Source organism: Camelus ferus, chromosome 16, assembly GCF_009834535.1.
Source record: "Camelus ferus isolate YT-003-E chromosome 16, BCGSAC_Cfer_1.0, whole genome shotgun sequence".
Lineage (NCBI taxonomy): Eukaryota > Metazoa > Chordata > Mammalia > Artiodactyla > Camelidae > Camelus > Camelus ferus.
Window position 1 is genome coordinate 19,211,736 of NC_045711.1, and position 27,823 is coordinate 19,239,558.

General features: G+C 61.2%; 1 protein-coding gene across 8 annotated transcripts in view; it reads right to left on the bottom strand.

Moving 5' to 3' along the window:
• The window catches only part of MPRIP (myosin phosphatase Rho interacting protein), a 108,792-nt gene that overhangs the window by 14,556 nt on the left and 66,413 nt on the right, over window positions 1-27,823 (bottom strand). For 4 of the 8 annotated variants that reach the window (XM_032499045.1, XM_032499046.1, XM_032499047.1 and 1 more), the window contains 11 exons: window positions 26,360-26,573; window positions 24,774-25,287; window positions 21,292-21,433; window positions 20,547-20,651; window positions 19,062-19,118; window positions 18,019-18,087; window positions 15,774-15,863; window positions 12,051-12,160; window positions 9,423-9,984; window positions 7,772-7,888; window positions 1,521-5,264 (listed from right to left, as the gene is read on the bottom strand). In XM_032499045.1, the coding sequence (XP_032354936.1) occupies window positions 1,521-5,264; window positions 7,772-7,888; window positions 9,423-9,984; window positions 12,051-12,160; window positions 15,774-15,863; window positions 18,019-18,087; window positions 19,062-19,118; window positions 20,547-20,651; window positions 21,292-21,433; window positions 24,774-25,287; window positions 26,360-26,573 (5,724 nt within the window). The remainder of the gene's footprint in view (window positions 1-1,520; window positions 5,265-7,771; window positions 7,889-9,422; window positions 9,985-12,050; window positions 12,161-15,773; window positions 15,864-18,018; window positions 18,088-19,061; window positions 19,119-20,546; window positions 20,652-21,291; window positions 21,434-24,773; window positions 25,288-26,359; window positions 26,574-27,823) is intronic. The other 4 variants (XM_032499052.1, XM_032499051.1, XM_032499050.1 and 1 more) reach the window with 3 other exon arrangements.

The following is a 27,823-nucleotide window of genomic DNA, read 5'->3' on the forward strand; positions in this document are numbered from 1 at the left end:
GTCTTAACGGCTGTCCTTCCCCTGGCGGCTCCGTGTGGAGGCTCGCCATCTCCCCCCACCGCCCTTCCAGCCAGGAGAGCTGGGTGGGCTCTGGAGCTGCCTCCTGCACGCTTTGCTTCAACACGGTTTCTTAGCTAACACACAGCCAAGAGGTCCTAAGAGTCCTAGTTTGATTTGAACGCTTTAGACTATTTACAGATTAAGATCAAAATTCTTGCTACAGAAACTCTAAGGTGTCTTTAAAGACTGGCTGCTTCCTTGGAGAGCGTATGTGTTTAAAAAAACAATTGCTCTATAAACAAATCTTAAATAATCCCAGGGACCAATAAAAGTTCCTCCATGATCACTGCCCAGAGTCGTAAGGGAAGGCCCCAGCCTGCAGCTATTAGCCGAGGGCCCTCTGGCCAAGACCCTGGTGCTCTTGACCTGGGCAAAACTCTGCACAAGTGACAGCTGTCACGTAGGCCCACTAAGGGAGCTGTCTGGTTGTGATTTTTGCGTGTGTCTTGGGGGAGACAAGAACAAGCACGGGCCTGAGACGGAGGATGCACAGAACCGGCAGCATACAAGCCCCCAACCCGCATCGCCGCTGGGGCACAGCCTGCGCGCTGCGTTGGCACAGGGGAGTTCCCCCCCCCCCACCCCCCAGTGTGAGCTGCCCATCTGGGCCCTGACAGAGCTGCCTCCTGTGCAGACCTGCTGGGAAGTGGAAAGTTGCTGGGAGTTACTCTCAAAGGCAGCTGGCGCTCTGAAGGCTACGCTCAGGTGCTGCCCGCCGGAGGCACTGAGCTGCATTTTGGGAACAGCCCTTAAGCTTCCTCGTGATTCATGGCACTTTTCAAAAGGTTTGACTGGCTCAGGAAAAGAGCAGTGAAAGTGGCCTCAGGGACCAGCACAGGCCTGCGCTGGGGCATCCCAGGCCGCAGCAGCAGCTCGGGGGTGGCAGGAAAGGCACAGTGGCCCCCTGCACCCAGCGCTGGCTCTGCACGCCTGAGGCCTGACTTGAGGTGGAGGGTGCATGAGGCCCGGGAACGTCACCTGTGCAAGCCAGGGCCCGGGGGCCCTGCCTATAACGCAGGGGGATGTGAAACAGGAAAGGTCACGTCTCCAAACTCCCGAGAAAGTGAGGCTGTGCTCACTCGGAAGAAAAGCCACTGCCACACAGAGGAGCTCCCCCTCGACGCCAGTCCCCCAGAGCTGGGGTGGAGGAGTGATCCTCAACACTATCTTGCAAATACTCCTGTCCTCTGGGAACCCAGCTCTGCTGTCCTAGGACATTAGAGGGAGGGGCCCCCTCCTGAGGTCCAGCTCTGCACGGCCTGGAAAGGGGCGCGGAGTAGGGAGGCTACAGGCCCCGCATAGAGACCCCACTGCAGCCAGCCAGAGGCCAAGGGAGGAACAGAATGTCAACTCCTGTTCAGTGACTCAGAGCCCAGAACGATCTCTCAGCCCCGCCCGAGGGCCAGATGCACCAGACACCCCCCGCCCCTCAACCCTGACCACTCGCTTTGCTTCGAAACCTTGAGGCTCTCAAAGTCCCTCTGGTGCTCCTCCTGCAGCAAGGCTGCGCTGCCCGCCAGACCCCTGTGCTCCAGCTCCTCCCGCAGGACGTCCACCTGGGCCTCCAGCTCCTGGATGCGTGCTCTCAGTCCCATCACGGAGTCGGCCTCCCCCTCGGCGGGCCGGCTGCAGGAGGGGGCCTGGTGGGGGCTGCTCGGGGGGCCGGGAGCCGGCGGGGCTGCAGGGGGCTGTCCCTGGTAGTGGTGGAGGGTCTCTTGCAGGCACTGCAGGGTCTGTGAGTAGTGCTCCTGAAGGGCCCTCAGCTCCTCCTGGTGGATTGTCTGCAGCTCTTTGATCTTGAGCTGGAACCTGTCCTCCAGTGTCTGCATCTGCTCCACGTGGTGCCTCTCAAGGTCCTGCCTGTCTCTGACGGAGGCGTGCAGCTGGCTCAGGACACTGCTGTGCTCGGCCTCCTCCAGCACACACTGCATCTCCCCCTCGTGCCCCCTCTGCAGGGCAGACAGGTGCTTGCCCTCCACTTCCTCCAGGCACTTCTGCTGATGGCCCAGCTGGGTGACCTTGGACTTGAGCTCTGCGTTCTCCCTTTCTATGATGGCAATCGCGTCCAGGTACTCGCTCTTCTGCTTCCGGAGAAGCTCCTCATACTCCTCCCTCAGGGCCCCGACAGCCAGCTCTTGCTCCTGGCAGGAGGCCCCCCCACCCGGCCAGGACTCCCTGCAGCCCCGGAGCTCCTTTTCATACTCCAGCCGGATCCTGCAGGCTGCATAGCACACCTGAGCCTGAACAATCGCATCTTGAACTAATAAGGATGAATACTGACTGAGGCCTCCCAAGCAGGCGTCGTGGGAGAGGTTCCGGGATGCCTGGAGGAGCTGCTGACAGTCCCTCAGTGGCTCCGCGGAAGGGAGCGAGGTTAAGGCAGCAGAGATCTCCCCTAGGAGGCTGGCCTTGTCTTTAAGCTGCAGGGCGAGCTCCTCCTGAACAGCAACGAGGGCCCCCGGGCTCTGGCTGGACAAGGGGAAGAGCTCCTGGGAGCCCCCCGCGTCCTGACAGCTCAGTACTTCTGCTGGGCTCAAGTCCCAGGATGCCTGTACCTCGTCTCCAGCGCCTGCTGGAAGCTCGAGGGCTTCCGAGACCTGCTGCATCACTCTCTCGAAGTCGGGGGTTTGGTAGGCTCCCAAGATGTCCCCCAGCAGACGCTTGTGCTGCTGCAGGGCTGCCTGGGTCCCCTGCAAGGTCTCCTGGACGCTCTGCAACCTGCGTTGGAGGGCCTCCCTCACCGAGTGCACGGCGAAGCTGAGCTCTGCCCTGACCCACGTGGCATCGGCCAGGGTGGGTCCCAGGCCCGGCGGGGCGCTCTGCTGCCCGCCACCGGAGGTGCAGGCTGCCTCCCCACCCGGCGTCTCCAGGTGTTTGCGCAGGGACTCCACCTGGCTCCAGAACTCTCCGTCCACCAGCACCTTCTTGGCCCAGGCGTCTGCCGGGGCCCTGGGCCACCCTGCGCCACTTTCAGAGTCCAGCAGCACCTTCCTCGACTGAGAAACCTCAGAGAGGACGTGCGCGACATCCGAGGTCGTGCGCTTCACGGACTCCGCTATTTGGCCGATGAGTGCGGCTTCCAGAGCCATCTGGTCAGAAAGCAGCTTGAGCTGCTCCTGCTCGCTCAGCTCCGGCAGGCGGGGCGGCTGCGGTGCGGCTGCGGGCCCCTCCTCCTCCCGCTGTGTGTGCCCAAGGGCCTGGATGGCGCTGACGAGCAAGCTCTCGACGCTGGCCAGGGGCCCCGCCCCCGCTGCCCCGGCCTCCACCTCCGGGACGGCTCCCGGCAGAGACCGCAGCCGTTCCCGGCAGCTTTCCAGACAAGCCAGTGCCTGGCTGTTTTTCACCTGGAAGCCACCAAGCTCCCCGACGTGGTCTTCGACCACTCTGGCCCTGGCCTGTCTCTCCTGCTCCAGCTGGGAGGCCAGCGCCCCGACCTGAAGCAGGCTGGCGCGGAGCTGCTCGCGGAGCCCTGCCTCGGTGCCGGCCCACTGCTGGTGCAGCGCGAGCAGGGCCTCCTGGCTCTGGCCCTGCTGGCTCTCCAGCCTCACCGTCACATCCTTGAGCTTCTCCTCCGTGACGTAGAGCTTGGTCTCCAAGGAGTGGATTATGGACAGGTAGGTGTCTGCGTCGCTGGTCGCAGGGAGTGAGCCGGGGGTGGCCTCTGATGACATGCTTTCCTCCGAGGGTGACCGGTCCTGACTGGTGTCGGACGACGTGCTGCTGGTCCAGATCTTCTCGGACCCCTCGGGGTGGGTGTATTTTTGGCACTGGATGGTGGAGAACCGGATTCTTTGCCTCTTAATGCCGGGTGCACCCTGGCTGGGCTTTGAGGTGCTTTGCAGGGTCCCCTCCCTATCAGGCGCTCCCAACTTTGGGGGCTCCATGCCCTCTCCTCTCCGGGGGCTGCTGTCCCCCTGATCCTCCCCCAGGGCAGCCCCTGGGTCTTCCTCGAGCCTCGAGTGTGAGAAGCCCAGAGGGGCGCTGGCAGCCTGGGCCTGCGGGCGTGAGAGCGAGATGCCGGCCGCCTCTGCTTCCCCGACGGCACTCCGCGGCTCACCCGCCGCCTCTGGAGATGCCTTTGCCGATTTCCTGAAAACCTCTTCCCTTCCCTGGAGCTTCATCTCCGTTCCCTCTGAGCTGCTCCCCAAGGCCTCCTGCAGGCTCTCCTCCTTCTCCTGCAGCCCCTTCTCGTGCGCGGCCTTTATGTGCCTCAGCTCCTCCTCCTTCTCCTGCAGCCGAGCGTGCAGGCCCTGCAGCTGGCCGGCCGCCCGCCTGTAGGACAGCTCCAGGCGCTGGTAGTCGGCCTCCCTCCCCCGCAGCCTCTCCCGAAGCGCAGCCACGTCCCCGTCAGACAGGGTGACACGGTCCATCAGCTCTTGGAAGCGCTGCCGGACCAGGTCCCGCTCGTCCCGGAGGCCCTGGACACGTGCGGCCAGTTCCTGCAGGCTGGCCTCCTTCTCCTCCAGCTGCTCCTCCAGCCGCTGCACCGCCTCACTGCCCTCAGCCTTGGCGCTCAGCTTCTCCTGGTGGAGGACCTCCAGCTGCTGCTCGTGGCCCTGGAGCCGGTCCTCGAGGGCGCTGGCCCTGTCCTCCGCCTCCTTCAGGCTTCGCAGTAGCCCCCGCTTCTCCTCGGCACAGCTCCCCAGCAGCAGCTCATAGTTCCGCTGCAGCTGCTCCTCCATCAGCCTCTGGGCCTGCTCGCTGGTGCCGAGCTGCTGGCTGAGGTCGGCAATGCGCTCCTGCAGCCTCTGCACCTCCTTCTGCCGGTCCCGCTGCAGCGCCCGCTGCCTCTCCAGGTCCCGCAGCTCCTGTGTCCTCTCCAGCAGCAGGGCCTCCGCACGCTGCAGCTTCCGCTCGCTGGCCTGCAGCTGGGCGCCGAGCGCGGCCTCGCTGTGCTGCCGCTCCTCCAGCTGCTCACGCACCCTGTCCTTCTCCAGCTTCAGCTCGCCCTTGAGCTTGGCCAGCGCCTGCTCCTTGATAGTGAGCTCGGCCGCAGTGTTGCTAAGCCTCGCCTGGAGGTTCCGGATCTCGGCCTCGTGGTGCCGGACCGCGTCCTTGGCCTCCCCATAGCTGCACTTCAGGGCCTGGATCTGCTGCGTGATCAGCTCCTGGCGCTGGCACTGGGCCTCCAGCTCGCTGTGGAGATCCTGGTTGACTCTGTGGAGCCTCTGCCAGGCGCCGGACGGGGAGGTGGCCACTTCAGTCTTAAAAAAACCGATTAAACACTGGTTAGTAACACTCCGGCCTCCCAGTTCTGAGTGTCACACCTCTGGCCAGGGTCAACCACAGAAAAGCTCCTTGGTGGGTCTGTCTTTTATCCTTTGCACAATTTTTGTTTTCATTAAAAAAATACAACAAATCATCTTAATTTTTTCGGCAAGTAGCTGCTTCCAGGTAAACAGAAAACATGGACATTAACATCTAAACAGCTCTAACCAAACAGCTTCTAGGAGAAATAAACCAAACAAAACCGAATAATGGAGCACACTGAGAAACAAGACGAAGACTGAGGGGCAAGAGGCCGGCAGGAAGGGCGGACGGGGAGCTGGCAGTGCATCACATCGCGGCGTTTGTTTTGCAAAACAAAAGGCACACAGCTCAAGACCACGAACCCCGCAAGCGCAGGACCGGCGTGGGATGCCACTTCCTTCTAGGACAGGGAGAAGGAAGGGAGGCCACCGCTGGTGCATGTCAGCCAGGTGACACCCGAACACTTTCCTGGGGGAAGTGGGCCCGTCCTCTACAGTAACAGGAAGAACTAATCTCTACCTGCAAGAAGACAAAATGAGGGGGAAAATGGAAACCATGGAGTAAAATATGAGAATTAACAAAACAAACCTTTGTGAAACTCAAAATAAGAGAGTGAAGCGTGCAGAAAATAAAACAACACAACTGAAACAGAATTCCCCACACTAAAAGGCGTGCAGGACAGACAGAACCAGCTGACGCAGGAAAGAACAGGAACGTGAACGGAGTGGGAACAGCTCAGCCTAAGGACTGGCCTGCACGCGGCTCCCTCCACGTGTGCTGGCGGGGAGCCACAGATGTGACACTCAGTTCCGTAAGTCAGAGACGCCTCGCGCTCCGTGCCCACACGGCCAGCTCCTCCCCCACCCCTGTCAGCCCAACACCCGTCCCCAGCCACCGGTCCTCCTGACCCTTAACTCTAAAGGCCCTTGCTCATTCAGACTCTGGATTACAATCATTTTCAAAGCACAAAAAGAGACCGAAAGGAACCCATGTTGGACCCAGCGGAAAGGTGTTAAGGTGTCAGCCGACTGGTGGGCTTCAGGCAGGCTTGTGCACCTATCCAGCTTAGGCCCGGGGAGGTGCTCAGGTTAGCAATGTGCAAAATCCGCGGCCAGGGTCTTCACCACCTGGTGTGAAATCAACGCATGTAGGATGGCAGCCCAACCAGAGATTTAAAAGATGCTTCCCAAACCTGGAGGGTCTGCACAAATGACTCAGAGAGTCCTGGAGGGAGGTGCAGGGAAGGGGGGTGCCCCGCCACCAGTTCTCAGTGCCTGAGAGTCTGGCCTGGGCACAGCAACAGCTGCGGCTAAAGGGCTAGGGCGGAGGTCCGGGGGACACGGAGCTCCTGGGGCAGGGCCAAGGCTGGGGGAGAGAGAGAGTGCGGGGGAATGTGCAACAAACACGGCACTGGAGGCAGGAAGGCGGACTCCGCCCAGAGGGTCGACTCGGACCAAGGAGGCCAGGGCACTGCAGTCTGAAGCGTTGGCGCAGCAACTCAGCCCAGAGACTCCGGGTCCCTGAAAGCCAGGAGGGCCCTCGGGCACGGGCTCTCGGTCTACGTGGGCAAGGAGACTAGTGCTCAGGGGAGGGGTACCGGCTCCTGCAGGTCAGCATGGGGCCCTGACTCGAGCATTGCGTCTGCAGCTTGGGCTGAGGCCCAAGCCCTCGGTTCCATCGCCCAGCTTGCTCCCCCACAGCCACCTCTCCCAGCAGCATATCCGCCGAAGAGGCGGGAGTGTGGCGTGTGCACCCCAGGACTAGACGGGGCCTGGACCGCTGCCCCATCCAGGCAGGCTGCCCCCGGGAGTCTGCCTGGCGGCCAGCACCCTGGCAGAGACCTCCAGTGAGGATGCAGGGCTCAGGCTCTTGGTTCAGGCCAGGCTGCAGCCCTCATCTCCCCTCCAGGCCACGGGGCAAATTGGCTCCAGGCTAGGTGGCCACGTTTCCCCTCACACTTTAGCCTGGGCGGAGAATCAGAGGTGGGCCACTAGTCTAGCAGTAGCAGCCCCAGATGGCCCTGCAGGTGGGGTACAGATGTGGGCAGGGACAGGGAACCAGCTCTAGAGCTCTAGCTCTGCCACTAACTCAGTCATAAGGAGACTGTTACTCCATTTTTCAGTCTGTAAAATGGGACTAATACTGCTATTGTCAAAAAAAATTAGAACTTACTCACAAATATGATTACTGTATACTGAGCCCTTTGACAGCCAGAGGAAGAGATAACCAAAATTACTCCACCAAAAAGCAAAGGAGAAACCCTTAGATACAAAAGTTGCAGGTATATTCCCCAAAACATCACACCAGAGGAGACCCCCATAGGCCCGTTGTCCAGAGCGCCCGCTCCTGGGGCAGGGAAGCCCGAGGCCTGGCGCTTGGTTTTGCACATTCCTAGCCCGCCTGGGTGCCACACACGCAGCCCGAGGGCACCTGGAGGGCCATGGCAGCCCCTCAGCCCTACCTGCAGCACGTAGCCCTCCCGGGCGCTCTGCTCCCGGCCCAGAGCCACCCTCAGCTGGTCCTGCAGCAGCCGGTTCTGCTCCAGGAGGTCCGAGGCCTCCTTCTGGCTCTGCTCCAACTGTTGGCAAACACACACACACATTTTAAAGCAAATTGACCGCAGGAGAAGCCCAGCACAGCCCAGGCCCTGGGGGCGTCCCGACTCCAGCTGGGCGGGGCTCCAGCTTCCCTCATAGCCTTCTGGGCACGGAGCTTCAGAGCAGAGGCGTGCTCGTCACCAAGACTCCAGCTGAGGCTGTACACCACCCGGGCAGCCTTGTTACCCTGGGCACCCACATAATCCCCGCACTGGCCCGAGGATCCAACCCACAGACCCCACCAGGGAATGAGGGCTTTGGGCCCGTGTCAGAGAAGACCTCCCCCTGGGTCCTTCGAGGTCCTTGGCATGGTCACCAGGCCCGTATGCTCCCAGCAGGCCTCACTCCAGGCTCTGCCTTGGCTTCTACGGGAAGAACCCTGACTGACCAGCTGTACTGGACTTCAAAGCAAGTTCCGTTTGTGTGGGGGCTCCTTGGGACGTGCCCAGTGAGCCACTGCCCAGCCCTCTCACTTCCACGGATTCTGACCCAGCCATCACGCATCTGCCCCTTTCCTGAGCGCTCCCCAAGTGCCCCACGGATGCCGCCCGCGGGGAGTGGGAGCAGGGCGTGCAGCAGTGACTGGGCTTGGACACCCCGCGTCTAAAACCAAAGCAGCGCCCAGCGTGTGGCCTGCTGACTGGCAGGCCCGGTTTCGCTGTTTAAGCAACGTGACTTTGAACGCTGTTTTACTGCATCCTGCCTTTACCATCATATTGACAGGCGTGGAAATAGAAAAAACCCAAGTGTTGATGCTTGTGAGAAACGTCGGCCTCACGAATTTAACAAAACACAACAAAGAGAGAAGTGAGGGAGGCCGGGGCGGCCTGTCTGTGGGGCCCTCAGCCACTGTGTGGAGCGCACGTTGGATTTGCATCACCAAGCGCCCCTAAGAGACGGTGTGACGCTGTACCCCCTTGGCCACGGCACCTCCGTTCAGACATACAAATCCACAAAGTTCTGCAAATTGATTTCTGGGTACATTTTCACTAAGGAAAAACGTTATTACAAACGCAGGAACGGGCTCCCCTACCTCTGTGTCTGGAGGAGGCCCCACCGCCCCCGCCTCCTGCTGGCTGCCCCGCACGCTCCGGTCTCAGCGAGGGGCACGGGGTACCACATGCAGATGGAGACCTAAGTCTGTGCCTGCCCCTCTTCTGCCCAGATCCTCTAACTCATGCCTGAGGCAGGGCAGGCGAGGCCCCGCTGGAGCACTGAAACTCCCCCAGCCTCATCTTCAGCAGCCCTGCCTCTGAAGGGCACGGCCCCAAACGCATGGCCAACTCCTCTGGTCTCTGGAAGGGCCAGGCCCCCCTCCCCCCACTGCCACCCTGTCACCCCCTGTGAGTCTCAGGCCTGCACTGCCCTCTGGGGACCTGACCTGCGTCTGCCTCCCTGAGGTGTCGGAAGCCCCTGGGGTGGGGGGAACTGTCCCAATGTTAGGCACAGTGGGTGCCGGGGGGGTTGCCGGTTGCTGCCCGGAGCTCATCCGCCCGTGACGGCCCTGGTCGTTACCTCCTTCTCCAGCAGGGAAGTTAGATCGTGAGTGGAGAGCCGGTCACTTCCGTCCTCGGAGGACAGGTGCAGGGGGGCAATGGGCACCTGCTTTTCTTCCCGGAGAGGGGTGGTCTCCACCTGATGCCACCGCTGCTCAATCTCCACGTGCACATTCTGTGTCCTGAGGTCAGTGGTCGCGGGCGGCCCTGGGCCCCGATCGACCTCCATGCGCAAGGCTGCTTCGTCGGTGCCTGGCCCATCGGCCGTGTCAAGGGCCCCAAAGCGCTTCCTGCGTTCCTCTCGCCGCCGTGCACGCTCCCGCTCCAGCTCACCCGGCTCTGCTTCGGGGCGGGGGTCGGCGGGCCCCGAGGCGCCAGCCCTCTCCTGGGCCAGGGCCTGCTGGATGGGGCGGAACTCGGCCCAGTCGAAGGTCTTGGAGCGCCCTTCCCGCCTCCGCTCCCGAGCCCGGCTCCTCTTCTGCTCGGGGTCTGGCTCTGCGAGCTCGCCCTCCTGTTCCTCCCGTGGCCTCGGGTGGGTCTCCACAGGGGGGCTGCTCCGGTGCTTCTCCTGTGGCAATGAGCTGGGCAGGGGCAGACAGCCTGTCAGTGGACAGGCGCCCGCTGGCAGAGGGCCCAGCTCCCTGCTTTCACCACATCCTTTCTACTCAGCTGGGAAGGGGAGGGACCCCACCTCTACCCATCAACACCCTTGGAGGGAGCCCAACAGCAGGGAAGAGCCACGGGTGGCCCACCTCTGAGGTGCCTCCCCTAATGGGAAAGACGCTGAGGGGAGTGTCACAAAGGCCTGTCACGGGGACGACGGAGCCCAGGTGCCCCCACCCCATTCAGGCATGGCCGCTGCCTGAAGGAGGGTGAGTGGGAGGTGGCCCTGCGGCTCCTATGCACTAAGCAGTGGTGACAGAACAGACCAGGCCAGCCACCCCCCTCGGAAGGCTCAAGCAGGGAAATAACGTGGTCAGACCTATGTTTTAAGAAAACCACTCTGGTGGCTGTTGTGACGGATGGATCAGAGTGACAGGCCTGGGACTGCGTGCGGGCAGGTGAGCTGGATGGCCCAGGTTGCACCTGTGAGCCCAGCCCCAGGAACTTAGCAACCCATTCGGTGCAGGAGGCTTGTTGTGGGGATGCTGGAGGGCACCTCCACCTGCCCCAGAGCAGAGCTTCCTGGGCGGGTGGTGTGGGGTCCTGGCCGTGGCGGTCAGAGACAGACGTTTCTGGGCTCCAGGGACCAGACCCTGAGGTCCCACCCTAAGCAGAGTGGCCTCTGGTCCCGCCTAAGCACTCAGAACAGGCTCAGAAGCCCCCTGAGGTTGCAAGGGGCCGGGGCTGGGGGCTCCAGGGAACACTCATGGAAAGGGCAAAAGAGAAGGGAGCCTGTGAAGAGGCGCCCGAGGACGAGGGCGCCCACAGCCTCCACAGACGCAGGGCCTGCAGTTCAAAGCCATGCCTCTGGCCTGTGCACCTGTCTCCAGCGTGCACGGGAAAACCCATCTTCTCCCCCAACTGTGAAAAAAGCTCAGGGAACAAACTGGGTGAGGCAGGGACACCGACTTGGAGATGTGTGGATTTTGGGAGTCAGTTCTCGTCAGAAAGACGCCGCCAAGTCTGTCTCCTCACACACACGCGTGCACACAAATGCACACGGTGCTTGTCCCTGTGGGCTGCAGCCCCGACGTGGAAGGGAGGTGCTTCTCCTGAGCCGCGTGTGCCCAAGTGCGACCGTCTCGCACGCACGCACGCACGCACACACGCACGCCCTGCGACCCCCGAGGCTGTTAGTGTTCCTTCTCTAGCAGGGCCCTGACCTGCCACACAGGGCGTCCCCCACGTGCTCAGAAAGACCCTTGGCCTCTGCACCTGCTGGCCCTGTCCCAGGAATGACCACGTCTCCTGCCCCTTCAGTAGATAAAGGAGTGAACAAAGGACGCCTGCAGACAGCACGGGATGGGGGACCAACGGGAAGAGCCACCTTCAGTCCCCTCCTGCCTTTCTGTTCAAAGAGCTGCAGCATCACCAGCAAGGACCTGACAAAGGTGTGACCCGGCTGCAGCTGCCCGGGCTGAGGACACCCAGTGGGCACCAGGGACACACCCTGGGTGCAGCCTTTAACACAGGACCTGCCCCTGAGAAGGACTCAAACCACAGGACAGAGACACCTAAATGACAGGCTCTCTGAACAGGCGGTACTGAAGCTGCGGGGTGAGGATGGCAGCCTCCTGGGCATCACACCCTGGGACGTCTCTTGCTATTAAATTGAACGCTGTACAGCCATCATGAGGTTCACCGACCACGGACGTTACCACGCGGGGCAAGGACAGTTTCCCAACGTGGCCTCCAGCACCAAGAGTTCCAAAGAGAAGCTATGCCCAGTTGCACGGAAATCCGAGACCAAACAAGGAAATGCCGTGGCAGCCTGGGAACGCACGTCCAGAGCCACCCTCACCCGACCCGAGTGCAGCTGCCAGAGGGTCCAGGCCAGGCCCGAGGGAGATACCGGCCGCCACACTCATGCTGACGGCTGACAGGTGCCCCTGCACCTGCCAGGCCTGGAGCGGGAAGGCTCACTTGAGGCAGGAAACCAGGAAGCCAAGCGGGGAGTGAGTGGGATGTGGAGGATGGGGCTCACCTGGTCACATCCGGGGCGGAGGTCGGGTGGACATGCTTCATGATGGTCTGGATCCAGTTCCGCCGGATTCCAGATGTCATAGCAGAGAGGGTGAAGGTGCCCTCCTTTGTCTGCACAAAAGACGGAGCGTTAGCAGTGCCATCACCGCTCCCCCCAAGAGGAAGTCCCGCAGGGAGGACTGCGGCCCAGTGGCTGCCCTGGGAGCGCTATGTGTGCCGCACGCAGGATAAGCAAGAGCTGGAGCAAAATCACAGATGCCCGTCTGCTGCCCTGGGTGTGGCATCTCCTTCTGCCAGACGCAGCTGGTGTTTGCTGGGAGCCTACAATGTCTGGCATCACGATGCTCCCAGCTCTTTAAGGAGCGCCTGGACTGGGAGAAGGCGTGTGTGGGGGGAGTAGTGGGAAGGCAGCTACATGCATGAGGTGGAGCAGGCTTTGTAGGCTGAGGGGGCTGGCAGGTAGATGGGGAGAGGGTGCATGACCCAGGTTGGGGGGGGGCACGCCATGTGGCCATACACCAGGCCTGTGGGGTGACCAGGGAGAGGACAGAGGCAGGCCTGAGGCTCAGCAGCAGCAGGGCCTGATGGGGGCCGTGTCCGTAGGGCTGAGAAGAGGCCGGGAGACCTCCTGGACCTGCTGGGCAGCTGTCCAGGTGATGAGAGCACAGAGGGTGGCTGAAGTGACAAGTGACTGGTCAAAGCGCACAATGCGCCACTGACGGGACCGGGAGGGGGGAGTCGTTTCTAGGACAGTCCCTAGACCACCCCCGACCTGGCTGAGCTGGCGGGACGGCGTCTGAATGGCTGAGGGAGTGGAGCGCAGACAGGAGGGGGCGGCGTGGCCAGCGGGGACGAGTGGCCTGGGGACACAGTCCCTGTAGCCCTGAGCTGCTGCGCACAGCACCTCCAGAGTCGAGGCAGGATGGCAATGCAGTGGGGGTGGCACATGCTCCCCCCCCCCACACCCACAGGGCTTGTCTTACAGAAGTGAGGGTGTCAGAACTGCTCTCAGGCTGCTCGGGCTCCTCATAAATGGACCCTCACCATGCCTGCAAACCAGCTGACAGGAAGACGGGATGGGCAAGATGGTGCGGGACGGGAAGACACAGGAGCGCCTCTGCCCGGGCCCCGCCGCACACCTGCAGGGCCGCCCCCAGCCCACATCTCTGCTCACCTGCGGGGTCCTTCTCAGAGGAGGCTGAGGCTTGGGGCACGGCCTCCAGGCTCTCGAAAGCACCCGCCCCTTGTGAGCACTCCTGAGTGCCCTGTTTCTGGAGTCTGACCTCAGCCGTCGTCTCCCCTGACCTCACCTCTCACCCCCAGAAGCTTTTTCCCAACCTGAGGTCCACACCTGTGGCAGCTATCTAACGTTCTGAGAACCATCTCGGCCTCACACACAGTGCTGCCAGGACCCCACAGGCTCCACGTCTGTGATGCTGCCTCTGCTGTCAGACTTGCACACGTGGCTCGCAGGGCTCTGGGGCTCAAGCCCTCCACCTGCCCCACACCTCCCGACCTTGTCCAGGGCAGGACCCGCGTGCTCTTCCTCCACAGCCTCCCAGCTGCTCCTGTCGGTCCTGGCCCCCGCCATCCGCCAGGCACCTGGTCTCCTGCCTCCACCTCTGCCTCCTTCCTGACCAACCTGCACGCCCTGCCAAACGCACCTCACTAACACACAGATGGCTCCACGCCCCACGCTTCCCACAACCTCAGGACAAGACCGACTCCTGACTCTGCGCCCAGGCCTCCCTGGTGGTGTCCCCACTGGCTTCTGCAGTAGCTCCCCGGTAGGTGCCACTAGGTCTGGTGGTGGGCCAGGGACAGTCCTGTCACTCAAGATCCTAAAGCTCCCTAGTGACGCAGCTGAGTCCCTCTCATGCTGAGCACGATCTCTACTTAGAACTCTCGGTCCACGGGGCTCATGGAAAAGTACCAGAACGTGGGATAAGCTCACTGCCCCCCATCCAAGGTAAAGTGGAGAGGAGTCAGGCTGATGGGTGAGATCAGTCAAGGGAGCACAGGTGACTCAGAAATGCCCGTCCCTCACCGGGAGAGCAGGCGAGTTCTCAGACAGCAAGCCGGCACCTGCATGGCCCAGGCCAGGGCCTCCTGGCACAGAAAGTGACCCCAGCACAATTAAGTTGTGACCTGCTCGGGGGTGGGGCAAACTCATACCCCCAGGCCCTGCCCAGAGACCGCTGCTCTCCAAGATGGGGAGGTGGGGGTGAGCGAGGGGCACTCAGCAAGGGGTCCAAAAAGCCGGAACTGGCACTGTCCCCACTGCTGTCTGCAGAAAAAGCTGGGGCCTGGGTCACTGGGCACATGTGTCCACCCCTCCTCAGGGACAAGGGGCAGGAGGGCGTGGCAGCGGGCCGCAGGGGCCACCAAGATCGGTGCCGCCTCCAGCTCTGACCTGGTGCCCTACACAGATGCCAGCAGCCCAGAGGTCTAGGGGCCAGATTTCTCCTTTTAATAAACTCCCTGGACTTCGGGTCTGAGCTTGTCTCCTCTAAGTGTGATTGACACTGGTTATTCCCATGTGTTTGACCTACGCCACGTCCAGATATACAACTGAGTCTTTGGGCCAAAAACCTGGAGACAAGGCTCTGGTAAAGGACACGCTGCTGGGTCCTACCACGCTGCTAAGGCTCTGATGAGGGAGGAATTAGCTTTCCCCAGAGAGAGGTCTGGCCTCTGTCCTAGCTCCTGGGAAGTAACCTCTGAACACTTGACATTCAGAGCTGGGGCTGGCCAGACCAGAAAGACCAGCCCTGGAGTGAGGGTGGGGCTCTGGCCACAGTCAGTCAGCCGGCCTCCAGGGGAGGCCTGGAGACTGCGTTCCACCAGGGGGACGGAAACTCAATCAGCTATGAATTCTTGGTGAAAACTCTGGACACAGAGGCTTGGGCCCAGGCTGGAAGCTCTGTGTCACCACGTGTCAGAGCCTAGAGGGACACACAAGTCCCTGAGGACAGGAAGCTTCATGTGTAGGGCCCCTCTTCAGTCCGATTCCGCATGCGCTGTGTCCTCTGGCTGTAGTAGAGATGCAGTGCAGAGTGCAGCATCTCTGTGTTCTGTGAGCCTTTCTGACTAATTATGGAACCTGAGGGTGGTTGGGGGCACCCCCCGCCGAACTTGCTGCTGGCGTCAGGGTGAGGACAGACACGGTCGGTGGCTAGGGGCCTGTGCCCTGACCTTAAGCCACCCGCTTTGATGAAATGGCCAGTGAGAACCGTCCCATCTGTCCAATCATTTTTTGAAGACGGGGCAATGCCTTACCCCTCTGAGTCCTTCACAAGATTGTCAGAAAAAAGATGTAGAGGTGGGTGGATGAATGAATGAATAAAGGAAAAGAGTGGATTGAAAACCTAGCATTGTGAGATGTAATGGACAATTTTGCTCTTATTCCCCCCATCCCATGTCCTTCCAACTGTCCCAAACTCCAGCATTTAAAAGAGAAAAAGAAAAGAACCTTCAGAAACAAAAGGCTTCCAGACAGTCTTGAAAAAAAAATGCTACTGTCTCATCTGTGTTCAGTTCACGCAGATGGGTGGGGGTCAGGAGCGCCACGACAGAGAGGGACAGAGCGCATCACCAGCACTGGAGCAAAGGCCTGCCCACAGGGTCCCTGGACCAGGACAGCATGTCCTTGGAGAAAGATGCCGGCCCGTTAGGCCCGCAGCCCCCTGCCCCCTGCCTGCCTCCAGGCCCCACCACAGCTCACATGGATCTGAAAGCCGTAGTTCCTCTGCACTGGATACTCAGTGACGTCGTAACACGTGGACAAGTCGATCTCCCCGTCCAGGTCAGCCGCCTGCAGAGAGGGTGAGAGGATCTCAGAGATTCAGAAAGTAAGGGCCAGTGCCTTGTGAGTGTGCTGAGTGGGCATGGCTGCTCCCTGCCCTGCACCACCCAGGACCAGAGCTGCCATTCCCTGCACGTCCTCCCGAGACACCATGGTTCTCAGACCTCGTTTACGCTCCTAAAACCTGAGGCCCCCAAGGGGCTCGTTTAGGTGGGGGTTATCTGTTGATGATCTGCCTAACGAGAAATTAGCTGCAAAAATTGAAAAAAGGAAACATACTTATTTACTCATTTAAGAAACAAACCCGTTTCATTTTTTAATAAAAAATATTCTTAAAAAAACCAGCAAGAGATGTCTGCAACTCTCTCTAACGCGCAGCTCCGGAGGACAGCTGCGTCCTCAGTTGCTGCTGCACTCGGTCTGTTGGCTGCGCTGCTCTGGCTGACGTGTAGGACCGTCAGCCTCACACAGACCGGGCTGGAGGGGGGAGGTGCGCTTCATGTCTTTGCAGACAGCTGTGGCTGGGCAAGCGGCAGTTTCTTGAAGGTGAACTACAAAGTGGGGTCTGACCCTATTACAGCGGAGTCTGCTCTTTGCACGGGTCTTCTGCCCACAAGTGGCTCTGTGGCGCCCTGTCACCTGGAAGATACCGACTTGGGCGTGTCTCTCAGACGTGACACCTCACCGTACAGGGTCAAACACTGTGCTTGCTGTCGGCACCGCCTCCCGTCAGGAGAGCGGACACAAAGGAAGCTCTCAAGTTCATGATGGTGAACACGAGGTCTCCAAAGCCCCCGTTTTGCTTGAAAGCTCATCTGTACCGCTGACGACAAGCTGTCAGCCGCCTTCCTTGAAGGAGAGACTGCACTTGGTTCATTTTCAGGAAATGTCTGCCAAGCCCCCGAACCGAGTGTGGTCTACCTGTCCGTTGTCTCTCAAGCAGAGACAGGCCTACTGCGTCTCAGGGAGAGGCCTCTGGCTCAGGTGGCGCAGGCGGTGGGCAAGCGCTTCCCCGCAAGATGGCCGGCACCCTGATGCGCAGCAAGTGTGCCTTTGGCCAACTTCCCATTTTAAATCACAGGATGTTACAAAGATGGGTATTCAAGGATTGAGACTTCATAAAATTAGTGCTTTCACTGTTCTGTCAGGGCCCTTTCTTCAGCATCGTGTGTGGCAGCAAAGGACACGTGGCGACCGGCCATCTGCTCCTATAGCCTGACCAGACTGAGGCACCAGCCGTGCACGCACACGCCCAGACAGCAGGAAGAGGAAATGGCACCGCAGGTTAATAACAATACTCCTGTTATAAGAAACCCTGGAAGGGCTTCCAGGGCCCCGGAGACCACGCTCTGAGAACAACCGGACACTTACACATGCTTGTGCAGTCCCAGATTTCAGGCACCACCGGGGTCCTGGCACCCACACTAGCCCGCGTCAACCTTGTATCAGTAACACCCTTCCATGGCAGTCGGGAAAGAACTTAGTTTTGGGGGCTCAGGGTATGCAGACACTCATAACCAGCACCCCAGTGCTAGACATCTAGGTTCTGCTGTTACAAAAGTCCAGGAACGACACAGGGACACAGGGACACAGAACTCCCTGCTGAAGGGGGTACTGCTGCAGGGCTCCTGGGGTGGAGTGAGGGGAAAGGGACAAAAACAGGCCAGCCAGACTGCTCAAAAGAGATGCGTTTTTCTTGTACGTAAAGACAAAAGAGCGCCTCTGGTTGGTCTTCGACTGTGGAATCAGGACTCTCCCCTGGGCCAGCTGAGCTCACCTGTCACACCCCCTTCCTTGTCCAGAAGACAAGGGACAAGATTTAGTTCAGTTCTTTGAAAGACTCAAATCAGCACAAAACTTCCTTGCAGGAAAAGCAAAACTGCTTATCCTGAGCTTTAAAATAAGACATCTTTCAGTGTTTTTCAAAGAAAAGCCACCAAGACTCCCTGCACCCAGGAAGGAGCCTAAGGCAGGGCCCAGAGAGCCCAGTGGTCCAGCAGGAACCTGTCCCAGGAACACCAGACCCGGACCGGGGAGCCCAGGACGGCCCAATGGACACCAGCTGGCAGACAGAAGGGGACTTGGGCCCAAGAGCGGCGGTGGCTCCCAGGGCCGTGGGGACCCGCAGCTGTCTCCACAAGAGGAGCACAGCTTAGACGCTCACCTCCTCAGCTACAGAATCCCTGTAGTGTCTCAGGCTGTGATCAGCAAGCACAAACCAGTGTTTCTTCCACTACAAGAGAAGGAAGATCAAGACTGGACTCTCACACTTCCTGCTCTGGGGCAACCACAGCCAGAGTCCTGGGGCACCTCCCTGAGCACAGGTAAAGCAGAGGGCAGGGCACCCCACTGCAGGTGGCAGACATACATGGGACTCTGCTCAGGCCGTGGGCAGCCATGCACACATGACCTCTCCCCAGTGACAAGGCAGCATGGAGAGCCAGGGTGGGCTGCAGGCCGTGGGCTCTCCACCCCACGGAGCTGTGGCTGGTGAGCAGTGCTTTGGAGTCTCAGCCTCAACTCCGGAGGCTGCAGACAGGGGCGGGGGCCCCAGAGCTGAGAGATGGCCACCTGTGAGCCACAGCCACCCCCTGGCTAACCAGAAGGGCGCGCCCACCTGCGGCCAGCAGGAGCAAACCAACCAGCCAGACTCCCCAGTCTTCACTGTGAGTAGCAAGGAGGGGGCTTGAGTCTTCAGGCAAGGCCGAGGGGGTTGACACAGAGGAGAGTGAAGAGGGCATTTCAACACAGTCGCTCAGGAGGCAGGGAGGGGAGCTCGGGCACGTGGGGTCTGGGGCCTCTCAGTCGGACCCGGCCGGCTCCTCTTCGCGCCTCCATGGAGGCCTGGCCTCCCGGCCCCAAGTAGCTGCGAGGGGCTTGCTCTTCCTGCTCGAGTCTCCTGGCTCCTCTCAGGCCTGTGGCGGCCACGCAGCAATTAGGAGACCAGCAGGTGGGGAACCAGGCCCCGGCTGAGGCCCCCGCAGGGTGTGGAGAGCTGGCTGTCACACTGGCCGTGGGCAGGCCTGGTGGGTACTCCCGGCAGCCCCCACCCCCCCACCATGCTCTGAGGAGATGGGGTCTCGGCCACAGGGGCTGAGCTGGAGGTGGGTGCCGAGCCAGTGCTCATGCACCCACTGGGGACAAGGCCAGCTGGCCCTCACACCTGCTTCCTGGCACCTCAGGGGCACAGCAGGCCCTGACACTCACCTGGCCATCCTCATACTGTTTGGTCAGCCAGCCTTTCTTGAAATTCAGCAGGTCGGGCTAAGAAAGGGAGGAAAAAGAGCAGTTCAGAGGAAAGTGCTGTGGTGTCCCAGCTGTGGGCGAAGGCTGACTGACGAGGCAGGCATTTCTCTCCAGACGAGGTGGCACCTGCAAAGGGGGCTTCTCCACCCGCCAGATATACCCGCATGGCCTCAGCCCTGGCAGGCGCTCTCTGGGGGCCCTCCACTGCACGCATCTTTGAGGGAGATGCGGGCTCGGCAGATATAGGGGGCTGCCCCGTGAGCAGCACAGCTCTGAGAAGCCCCTGATCCATTTGCAGGGCCACCTGGGCAGCAGAGAAGAGCAGCCCAGACAGAGGCGCTCCGTGTTCACGCAGACGGGAAGATGTGTGACAATGGCTGAGAGCAGGGCTGAGCTGCTCTCGGAGAAGCCACAGGAAGACTGAGACCAGAAGACTGAGCAGAGACCGCACCTGGCGCGGAGAAAGACGCAGCAGTAAACCTGCCAAGACCCGCAGGCCACTGACCTGTCAGGACGCATCTGGGTCTCCATCTCCCTACAAGAAGCAGGACCAGGACAGCCGGCCCTGAACAGGGCACCGTCCCTGCCGGTCCCGCCAAGCCCTGCGCACCAGGGCCTGGGGAGCAGCCTGAGAGCCCCTTCAGGGCCCCCGTGGCCCACCTGAGCCTGGCTGTGCCACACACCTGGTGGCGGCAAGGCCAGTGTGTAAAGAGACGTGGGCCGCCCTTACCTTCAGCCCACGTGCCCTCCACTTTGCTATCACCATCCTGACCAGAAACGGACTGGGACGTCTTCTCATGTCCCAAGGACTGGGAGGGAGTTCGCGAGGACAGGTGCCACATGTCAGGACCACGATCAGCCACACGTGTTCTGGGAGCCTATGCTCCCTGCCCTCAAGCGAAACCCAGACTCAACCAGGACAGAAATTGATCTGCTGCCCTGGCCTGGGGATGAGCAGCACCAGCTCCGGGCTCCTCAGAAGGCCAAGGACAAAGCGGAGGAGCCCGGGCGAGCAGCTGTCCTCACTCCCGGGGCTCTGACTCGCACACAGGGCTCCCCGAGGGAGGGACAGTCCCACTGGACTCATCTGACCATGGCTCCTGTGCCCTGGAGCAGAGGCCTCGCTCCCTCCGGTGACCCCACAAACAAGACAAGCGTTGAGCAAGAGGGGGCTCCTGCCTCCAAGATGTCCCCAAACCAACACTCCAACAAGAAGAACAGAAGGTCCCAGCTGTGGCTCTGGTCCCCTGGAGCCAGAATTCCGCTGCCCTGGCCAGGTGGCCTCCTCCCCTGGGTACCTCAGAGCTCAGGATGGCCACATAGCCCAGAGAGGGAGCAGAGTGGGGACAGCCAGCAGAGGCACGGGAGAAGCAGACAGAGAGCCCAGGTGACAGAAGCGGCGGGAGCAGCGCCTGCAGCCCTCGGAGCGCGGGTGCCTGGGCTCACCGTCAGGGAGGACTCCGTGGACCTCCTATCCAGGGACTTGGCTCTTCGGTGTGGAGACAGTGGGGAGGCCGAGGCTTCCGGGAGAGGAGCATCGCTGGGGAGGTCCTGTGGCAGAGAGCAGCCCCGGTCAGTACAGCCAGCCCCTCGGCAGCCAGGCTGCTGTCTGGGCTTCCTCGTCCCCTCTGCCAGAGTGCAGACAGGGCCCGTGGTGGGCTTGGAGCCTCCCTGGGGATCAGAGCAGACTTCTCTTCAGAGGCACCAGCCGCATCACTCTCCCGGTCCCCACCTCCCCTGGCCTCGTAGGGTCACAGAGGGAAGACGCCGGGCCCTGTGCAGAAAGCAGCAGGGCACCTCCGAGCCCAGAGAGAAGCAGGGAGTAAGATGAAGGTCGGACCCGGCGGGCAGCCCAGGAGAGGAGGGCTTCAGAAGTGGAGTCCACCTGGCGGACTGAGCAGAGATGCGGGCTGTGGCCACTGCCCGGAAGAGAGGAGGAAGGTATTCAGCCTCGAGGCCGGAAGGCCCCAGAGAGGAAGAGAGAGGCTCTGACACCCTGGGATGGAGAGCTTGTTAGAGCGGCTCTCAGAGGAGACGGACAGAGTTCTGAGCAGAAGATGCACAAGACAGGCCTCGCCCTTAAGAAAGTCACTCATTGGAGATGAGACACGGAAGTAAGGAGAAACAGGGGCAGGAAGCCCGAGGAAGCGCATCCAGGCGCACAAGGGAACACGGGAGCCTGAACGCTCACCCGCTTCCTGGGGGGCACCCTCTTCTCGCTGCGGCCCTGGCGTGTGTCGCTGGATGGTGAGGATCCAGCCGACGAGTTGGTCTCCATGTGCTCTGCCTTCTCGATGTCCAGGGCCTCAAACTTCTCAATGACCTGGGACCTCCTGCAAAAGAGGGCATGAGGCTGCTCAGAGGGAGACAGGGTCCCCCGCAGCTAGGGGTGGGCGTGGTCGAGACACACATGGGCTCAGCCGACGCCCCACGCCTGGCCCACCCCAGCTTCTCGGGGCCACCCTCCTGCAGGGCATCGGCCGTGCATACCACCTGCTCGGACAGCTCACCGCTGACACCACCGTGGAGGGTGGGCTGCGCAGGGCTGGCAGCCGCCCATAGGCAAGGCCCTCCCTGCTGCCAGGCCTGTCCTTGCCCTCTGCCCTCGGCCCTACACTGTACCCACAGAGGAGGCCCCTGCATGGTCTGTTGTGCGGACACACTCGGCAATCACAGCTCGTCACCCGGCATCCTTGCCCGAGCCACAGACACGATGGAAAGGCAGCCACCACCTTGGAGGGCACGGCCTCCGTCCTCATGCTCCTCAGAGACCATGATGCAGCCCCCACCCAGGGCATCCAAAATTTAGCAAGAAAAAGGCCCATGAATTAACATTGTTTCTGCCAACAGTAAAAAGAATCAAATCCCAAATTAAAATAAAAACAAGCAAGTTGATTTCGTGTGAAAGGGCGGGCGGCATCGTCAGGCCATCTACGGCTGGAGACGGAGCTGAGATGGGAGCGAAGCAGGCGGAGGAGGGGCGAGTAACGTCACAGCGACACAGCAGGAGAAGGTGGAGAGGGGCAAGACCTGAAAGAAAATAAGGCTGGAAAATGAATACACAGGAAAGGACTGCTTCTAAAAATCAAATAATGGTAAATCAAAGTTATCTGGAGAATTAAAGAAACGAAAACCCAAGGTGATCACCAAGGAGTGAGACCATACTAGTCCCTGAGTCACGAGCAGTGTGGGTGCCCACATGTCACTGGGCCAGGGGTCTGTCCTCCTGGACACGCCAGGCAGGCGCCGAGGTCGCCTCGCAGGGAGGGTGCTCCCTGATTCTGGACAAGTGGCAGAGTCGAGAGGAGCAGGCAAGGGCTGGCCGCTGAGCCCAGAAGACTAAAATCTCCTCCCTGAGAAGAAGGGAGGACACGGCTCGCATCCTGAGACCCCAGAGGCCAGCTTTCCCTCGGGAGGGTGACCAGAAGTGGCTCTCTTAGGGATTCATCCTCAGGACGGCCCAAAACCCAGAGCAGAGCTCTCAGGCACCCGGATCCCGCTCTCCTGTGCTTCCCCAGGAGCCTGGAGTCTCCTCCAGGAGCAGAGCTGCCCCAGTCCGGCCCTGAGGCCAGTGGTGCAGGCGCGGCTGGGAGCGGCAGGAGAGTGTGGGCTGGGAGCATGGGAAGCTGGGTTGGCGGCAGGAGAGGCCAGGAAGCCCGGAAGCGCTCGCGGTGCTCAGGCTGGTCGGCAGCGGAGGCCCCCTCTGTGCCCGACCGTCCTGGTGGGTTTAGGCAAGATCCCAGCCCACTGCAGGCCTCCAGGCCGCCCCATGAGGAACAAGAGCTCTTCCACGGACCCCGAGGACTAAAAAACCCCAGGAAGGCCTTGAGGAGCAGCGCCCGGCCAAGTCCCACATGAATCGCAGGCTGCAGGATGGCCGGGGCCGCAAGAGGAGGCTGGTGAGAAGGAGAGGACAGTGGCACCTGCGAGGGCTCTGGTGAGTCAGCCAGGGCTTACTGTGCAAAGTGGGACCTTTTAAACATGGGTCCCGGGAAGTGCTGCAGTGTGACAGCAATGGCCTCCCTGTCCCCAGGCTCCCAGCCGAGGGGCAGTGGGCCTGCGAGTGCTGGCCCTGGTGTCAGTCACCAGCAGTTCAACCAGGGTCACGGCCGCTCCACCATCCAAGAGTCATTCTAGCAGCCCTGTGGCCAGTCTGAGGATTGCCTCGGGGCCATGGCTTGGGAGGAAACCAACCCGAGGTCCCCCAATCAGGCTCCTGGGCAGCTGTGGCCGACGTCCTGCCAATCTGGGGTTCTACTCTACACCACCGGACGCGGGGATCAAACCAGCACTGGGTGGGCTACTCGGGACCAGAAAGCAGGCCTCGGAAAGTGACAGCAGCCAGTCAGACGATATCAGGGTCAGTAAGGAAGTGACATTAAGCGTTAGGATGCAGAGCCGATGGGCCCCCAGAGAGCAGCACCAGGTGAAGAAAGCCCATCCCCAGGATGGCAAAGAGCAGGTGGAAAGCAAAGCCCGAGATGCTATGTACCCAGGCCCCAGCTGAGGGAGCTCCAAGCCAAGCAGGTGTGCTGAATGTTAATTCTTTGGTCACCGCCAAACCAGGGCATGGCCACCCGCTTGGGGGCCTCTAGGACACAGCAAGTAGCCCACCGCCCGGCCCACCAGCCTCCTACTACACTTAAACGTCAGCGTGGTAAGGACAGCCTCGGCCCGTCCGGGATCCGGCCTGGGAGCAGGGCCTTCCCAGTCACTGGCCCGGCTGGGGGTCTGTGTCACGGCTCCTGCTGAACTAGGCTGTTCTTGTGAGGAGGCCCCCTGCTTCTGAGCCTCCATCTCAGCCCCACATACAGGGAGGCCATGCACCTCCCGGGGTTACTAATGAAATGGGTGGGCAGACATGGCTTGGAGGGCTCCTCCCCAGCACAGTCAGCTTCCCTCCCTTCTCCCCAGGCCTTAGGTGTCTCCTGTTCTCTTCTGTTTCCACGTGCTTTCCTAACTCAGGAGAGGACACCCAGGGGAGCGGTGGGTAGTAAGAAGTAAGGGTGCAGGAGAGCAAAAGCAACCTGCTCCCAGCCGGCCCCTCGCAGGAGAGCCCAGGGCCACCCTGTCTGTCCCCATGGCGTGCCCCAACCTTGAGCTTGGCGGGGGAGGGGGTACAGAGGACACTGCAGACACTACTGGAACTTGGGTCTGAACTTCTTTCTTGGAAAGCAACTTTGAGAAGTTGGAAACTAATGAGAACTATGGATTTTCTTCTACCCCCAAAAGGTACGTGGACCCTCGAATCATTTCAAGAGGTTCACAACACACTGGCAGCCTACTCACACACCTGGCCGAGAGCCCTGCCACAGGGCATGAGCTTGCGTTTACAGACTCAGGGGTGGAAGCTCCTACTGGAAGGGGCGCTCGGGCACTCTGGTCCAGGCCTGGGCGTGGAGGCCACAGAGACAGAACCCAGATCCTTCCCCAGCTCCCGGGAAAGTGCAGGGCCAGGGGAACAAGAAGAGGGAAGGGCCTCCTGCCCTCAGACCACCATCAAGTCCCAGACCCCTAGTCCCTGACTCTCCCAGGCACACGCGTGTACGTGGGAAGGGAGGAGAGGAAACGTGTGTGTGTAAAGAACGTGATGGTGTCCGTGTGGGTACACGAGTAAGGAAACGTGAGGGTGAGGGGTGTGTGTGCACACGCGCCTGCGAGTACCCCCCTTACCTCCGCTCGTGGCCAAACAGACGGGCCACCTCTTCCCTGCCAGGGCTCCGGGCCCGAGCCCCGCGCTCCAGCCGCCTCCTCTCCACCTGGAAGGCTTCTCGGTGGCTGATCCTGACGGCCTTGGGGACGTCGGCCAGGGTGGCATACTGCCTGCTGGCTTTAAAGGCAGAGGCGGGCCCCAGTCTCTCCGCTCCCCGCCCCCCAGCGCTGCCGGAGTCCACGCGGGCTGGAAGCTGGCTGACCGCATCCAGGGAGCTGAAGGAGCTGCTGCAGACCCTCCGGCCAGGGGGCCGAGGACCTGGGGAAGTAAGGGGATGACCAAGCTCCTGGGAGGGGGGGCCAGGGCCACTGTACCTGCTGTTGGGGGTGCTGGGGCTGGGAGGGGAGAGCGGCGGGGGCAGCTGCTGCTCCTCGGCCTTCACGTCCTGCTTGGTCTTCTCCAGGGAGAAGTAGCCACTCTCCACCCGGACTTTGCGGCCACAGTCCATGCGGTCGCCGCTTGGGGCGCTCTCCTCTGGAAGGGAGGGGACAGGAGACGCTCAGCCTGTGTCCACCTGTGGTTCTGAGGATCCTTCAAAAAGCCGCACAGTCCAGCAGAGGCTACTTCCTGACCTCCCACCTCCAAGGCTGATGTGGCCGCCCAAGGGCGGAGCCCCGGGAAAGCAACGAAACATCTTCCCACTCGGGTGCCCCTGCAACAGCGCTGCCTCTCTGCCAGATGGTCGGGGGTCCCTGAGCTTCAAGTCTGAGGGCTCAGCTGGGAGAGCAGTACTCCCCCCAGATAGAGAGGTCCCGCCCACTGAACACCAGGGAGAAATCCAGAGGCCAACTTGCCGTTCACCTTTTGGCCCATTTTCGGAGAGGGAGGGACAGAGGACCTTCGTGGGGACGAGAGGAGTGAGTGGACTCTGGATGTGGATGGGTGTGTGCCTGCGGGACCTTCTGCCCAGGGCTGGTATGAAACACATTTTGCCTGAAGGAGCTGGGTCAATTCAACTGTCCACTTATCTCGAGTGATTTGGACACACACGGGGAAGCCAGCCTGTGTCCTGCAGAGCCCTCTAGGGCCTGGACGAGGGAGGCCAGACTGCCGCCCTACCTCTGCTCAGGCAGCTCCAAAGTGCCAGGTGGAGAAGCAGGGTGCTGCCGGCCGCGTGCTCCCCCGTACCTCCCTCCCTCCCTCACCTGGGCCTGGGCAGGACAGCCTCCCCGCTGCTGCTCTCAGACACAGTGGGCTTCCAGGGGAACACGAAGCAGCCACAGTGGACAGGAACAGAGGCCCCTTGTCACAGAGCATCTGGATTCTCGGGACGCCTGGGGCTCACAAAGCACGTGCTGTCTTCCTCCTTTACAGGGGGCACTGAGGAGCTTGAGGGTCAGGGGCAGGGGCCAGGCCAAAGCCTGGGTATCCTGGTCCCACACCAGGCCAGTCCCTGCCCAGGGCTGATGGACACAGAAGGTGAGGGAGCCTGGAGCTCGGGGCTCATGACCAGGCCCTGCAGGCCCCCAGTCCTAGGGCCAGCTCTGTCAGGAGGCCTGCTCCAGCGCTGAGAGGCGTGGCACCAGAACAGATGGGCACCACTTACCGTCTCTACTCTCCAGCCCAGGCTCCCTCAGGGTGTTGGCAGCAGGGGGCTGGCTCTGGCTAGGACTCTCAGCTGGACTCAGGCCGCTCCCATCTGTCTGGTCCTTGGCCCTCATTTCTTCCTGCCAGAGTGTAGACTTGGTGGTGGGGACTTTCTCAGCACTGGGGATGCTGCTGCTGCTGCTGGTGACAGCCATCTTGGCTGGCCCTGGCTCCTGCGGGGGAGAGCGGTGTCTGCGGGCGTGGAGCACGCAGCCCAGGCCGGCGCCCAGCTCACCGGCTACAAGGGACACCAAGGTCAACTACAGTGGCAGAGACCTGGAGTTCCCGGAGGCTCAGAACAGAGATGTCCAGGCCAGGCTGGAAGCTTTTTCTCCTCTGCAGCCCCAGCCAGCACCCAAAGTATCTGTGCAAGCTGGATGGGAGCCTGGAGCCCCGGTGGGAACCCACGCCAGAGCTGGTGCTGCTCCGGCAGAGACGCATTTGTGCAGGAGGTAATTCGCCAGACACAGGGAGTACAAAGCCAGAGCACACAGAGCAGTAACTCCACGCTGTGAGCCTAGAGCCCAGACAGAGGCAGGGCTCGGATCCCTGCCATCCTGCCCCTGCTCATACCCTGGGCCCAAGCCCCTGCCGACTCAGGGTCCTGAGGTGCCTGACAATGAGGGGCTGCCAGCAAGATGGCTTTGGGTGCCCACAGAAGTGAGGCACACCTCAGCTGTCTTCCCAAAAATGGAGGGACAATGTAAAAATGCTCTCCCCCCCACTCCCATCCTGGTGGCCAGGCCTCATTTTCAGAAATGTCCCCTAAACCATCTCTGAATGGGCCCTTGGTGAGGGTGACAGATCCCCTCACCGGTGTGTGCATCAAAGAGCCCCGTAACCGCTCAGTTACTTGTTCAGTCACGTCACATCGACCGTGGGCCGCCTCTGGCTCGCACTGCACCCGTCAGCGCTCACTCATCATTTCACAGGTGAGGCCGCCTGGGCTGGCGGGGAGCAGCCCATGCTCGCACGACCAGGAGGCAGATTAGGGCTCTGAGCACTTTCCATCACCAGTGCCTCTGGGAGTAGGAGGAAGGCCCGGGAGGGGCTTCACCTTGCACGGCACCCGTGAGGACCCACCAGGGGGCCAAGTACCACACGTCGCAAAGACGACGGGCATTTCCCAGGGCCCAAAGTCTCCCTTAGCTTTTAAGGATCTCAGGCCTCCTGGGACGGGACGGAGCCAGGATGGCTCTTCCCACAGACCCAGGACACGCCCAACCGCCCATTTGGTCAGAACTGTTCATAGACCTGACTCTGTGGCTGGAGATTCCAGAGCTCTGGCCCACCACGGAGAAAGGGGACTTCTCAAAGAACATGGCAACGGCTTCAGACCACTTCCTGAGGGTTCCAACCGCACCGGCTCCAGGGGCCCAAGCAAGCCCAGCCCCGGGGCCCCTGTTCCTCACTCAGCACACCA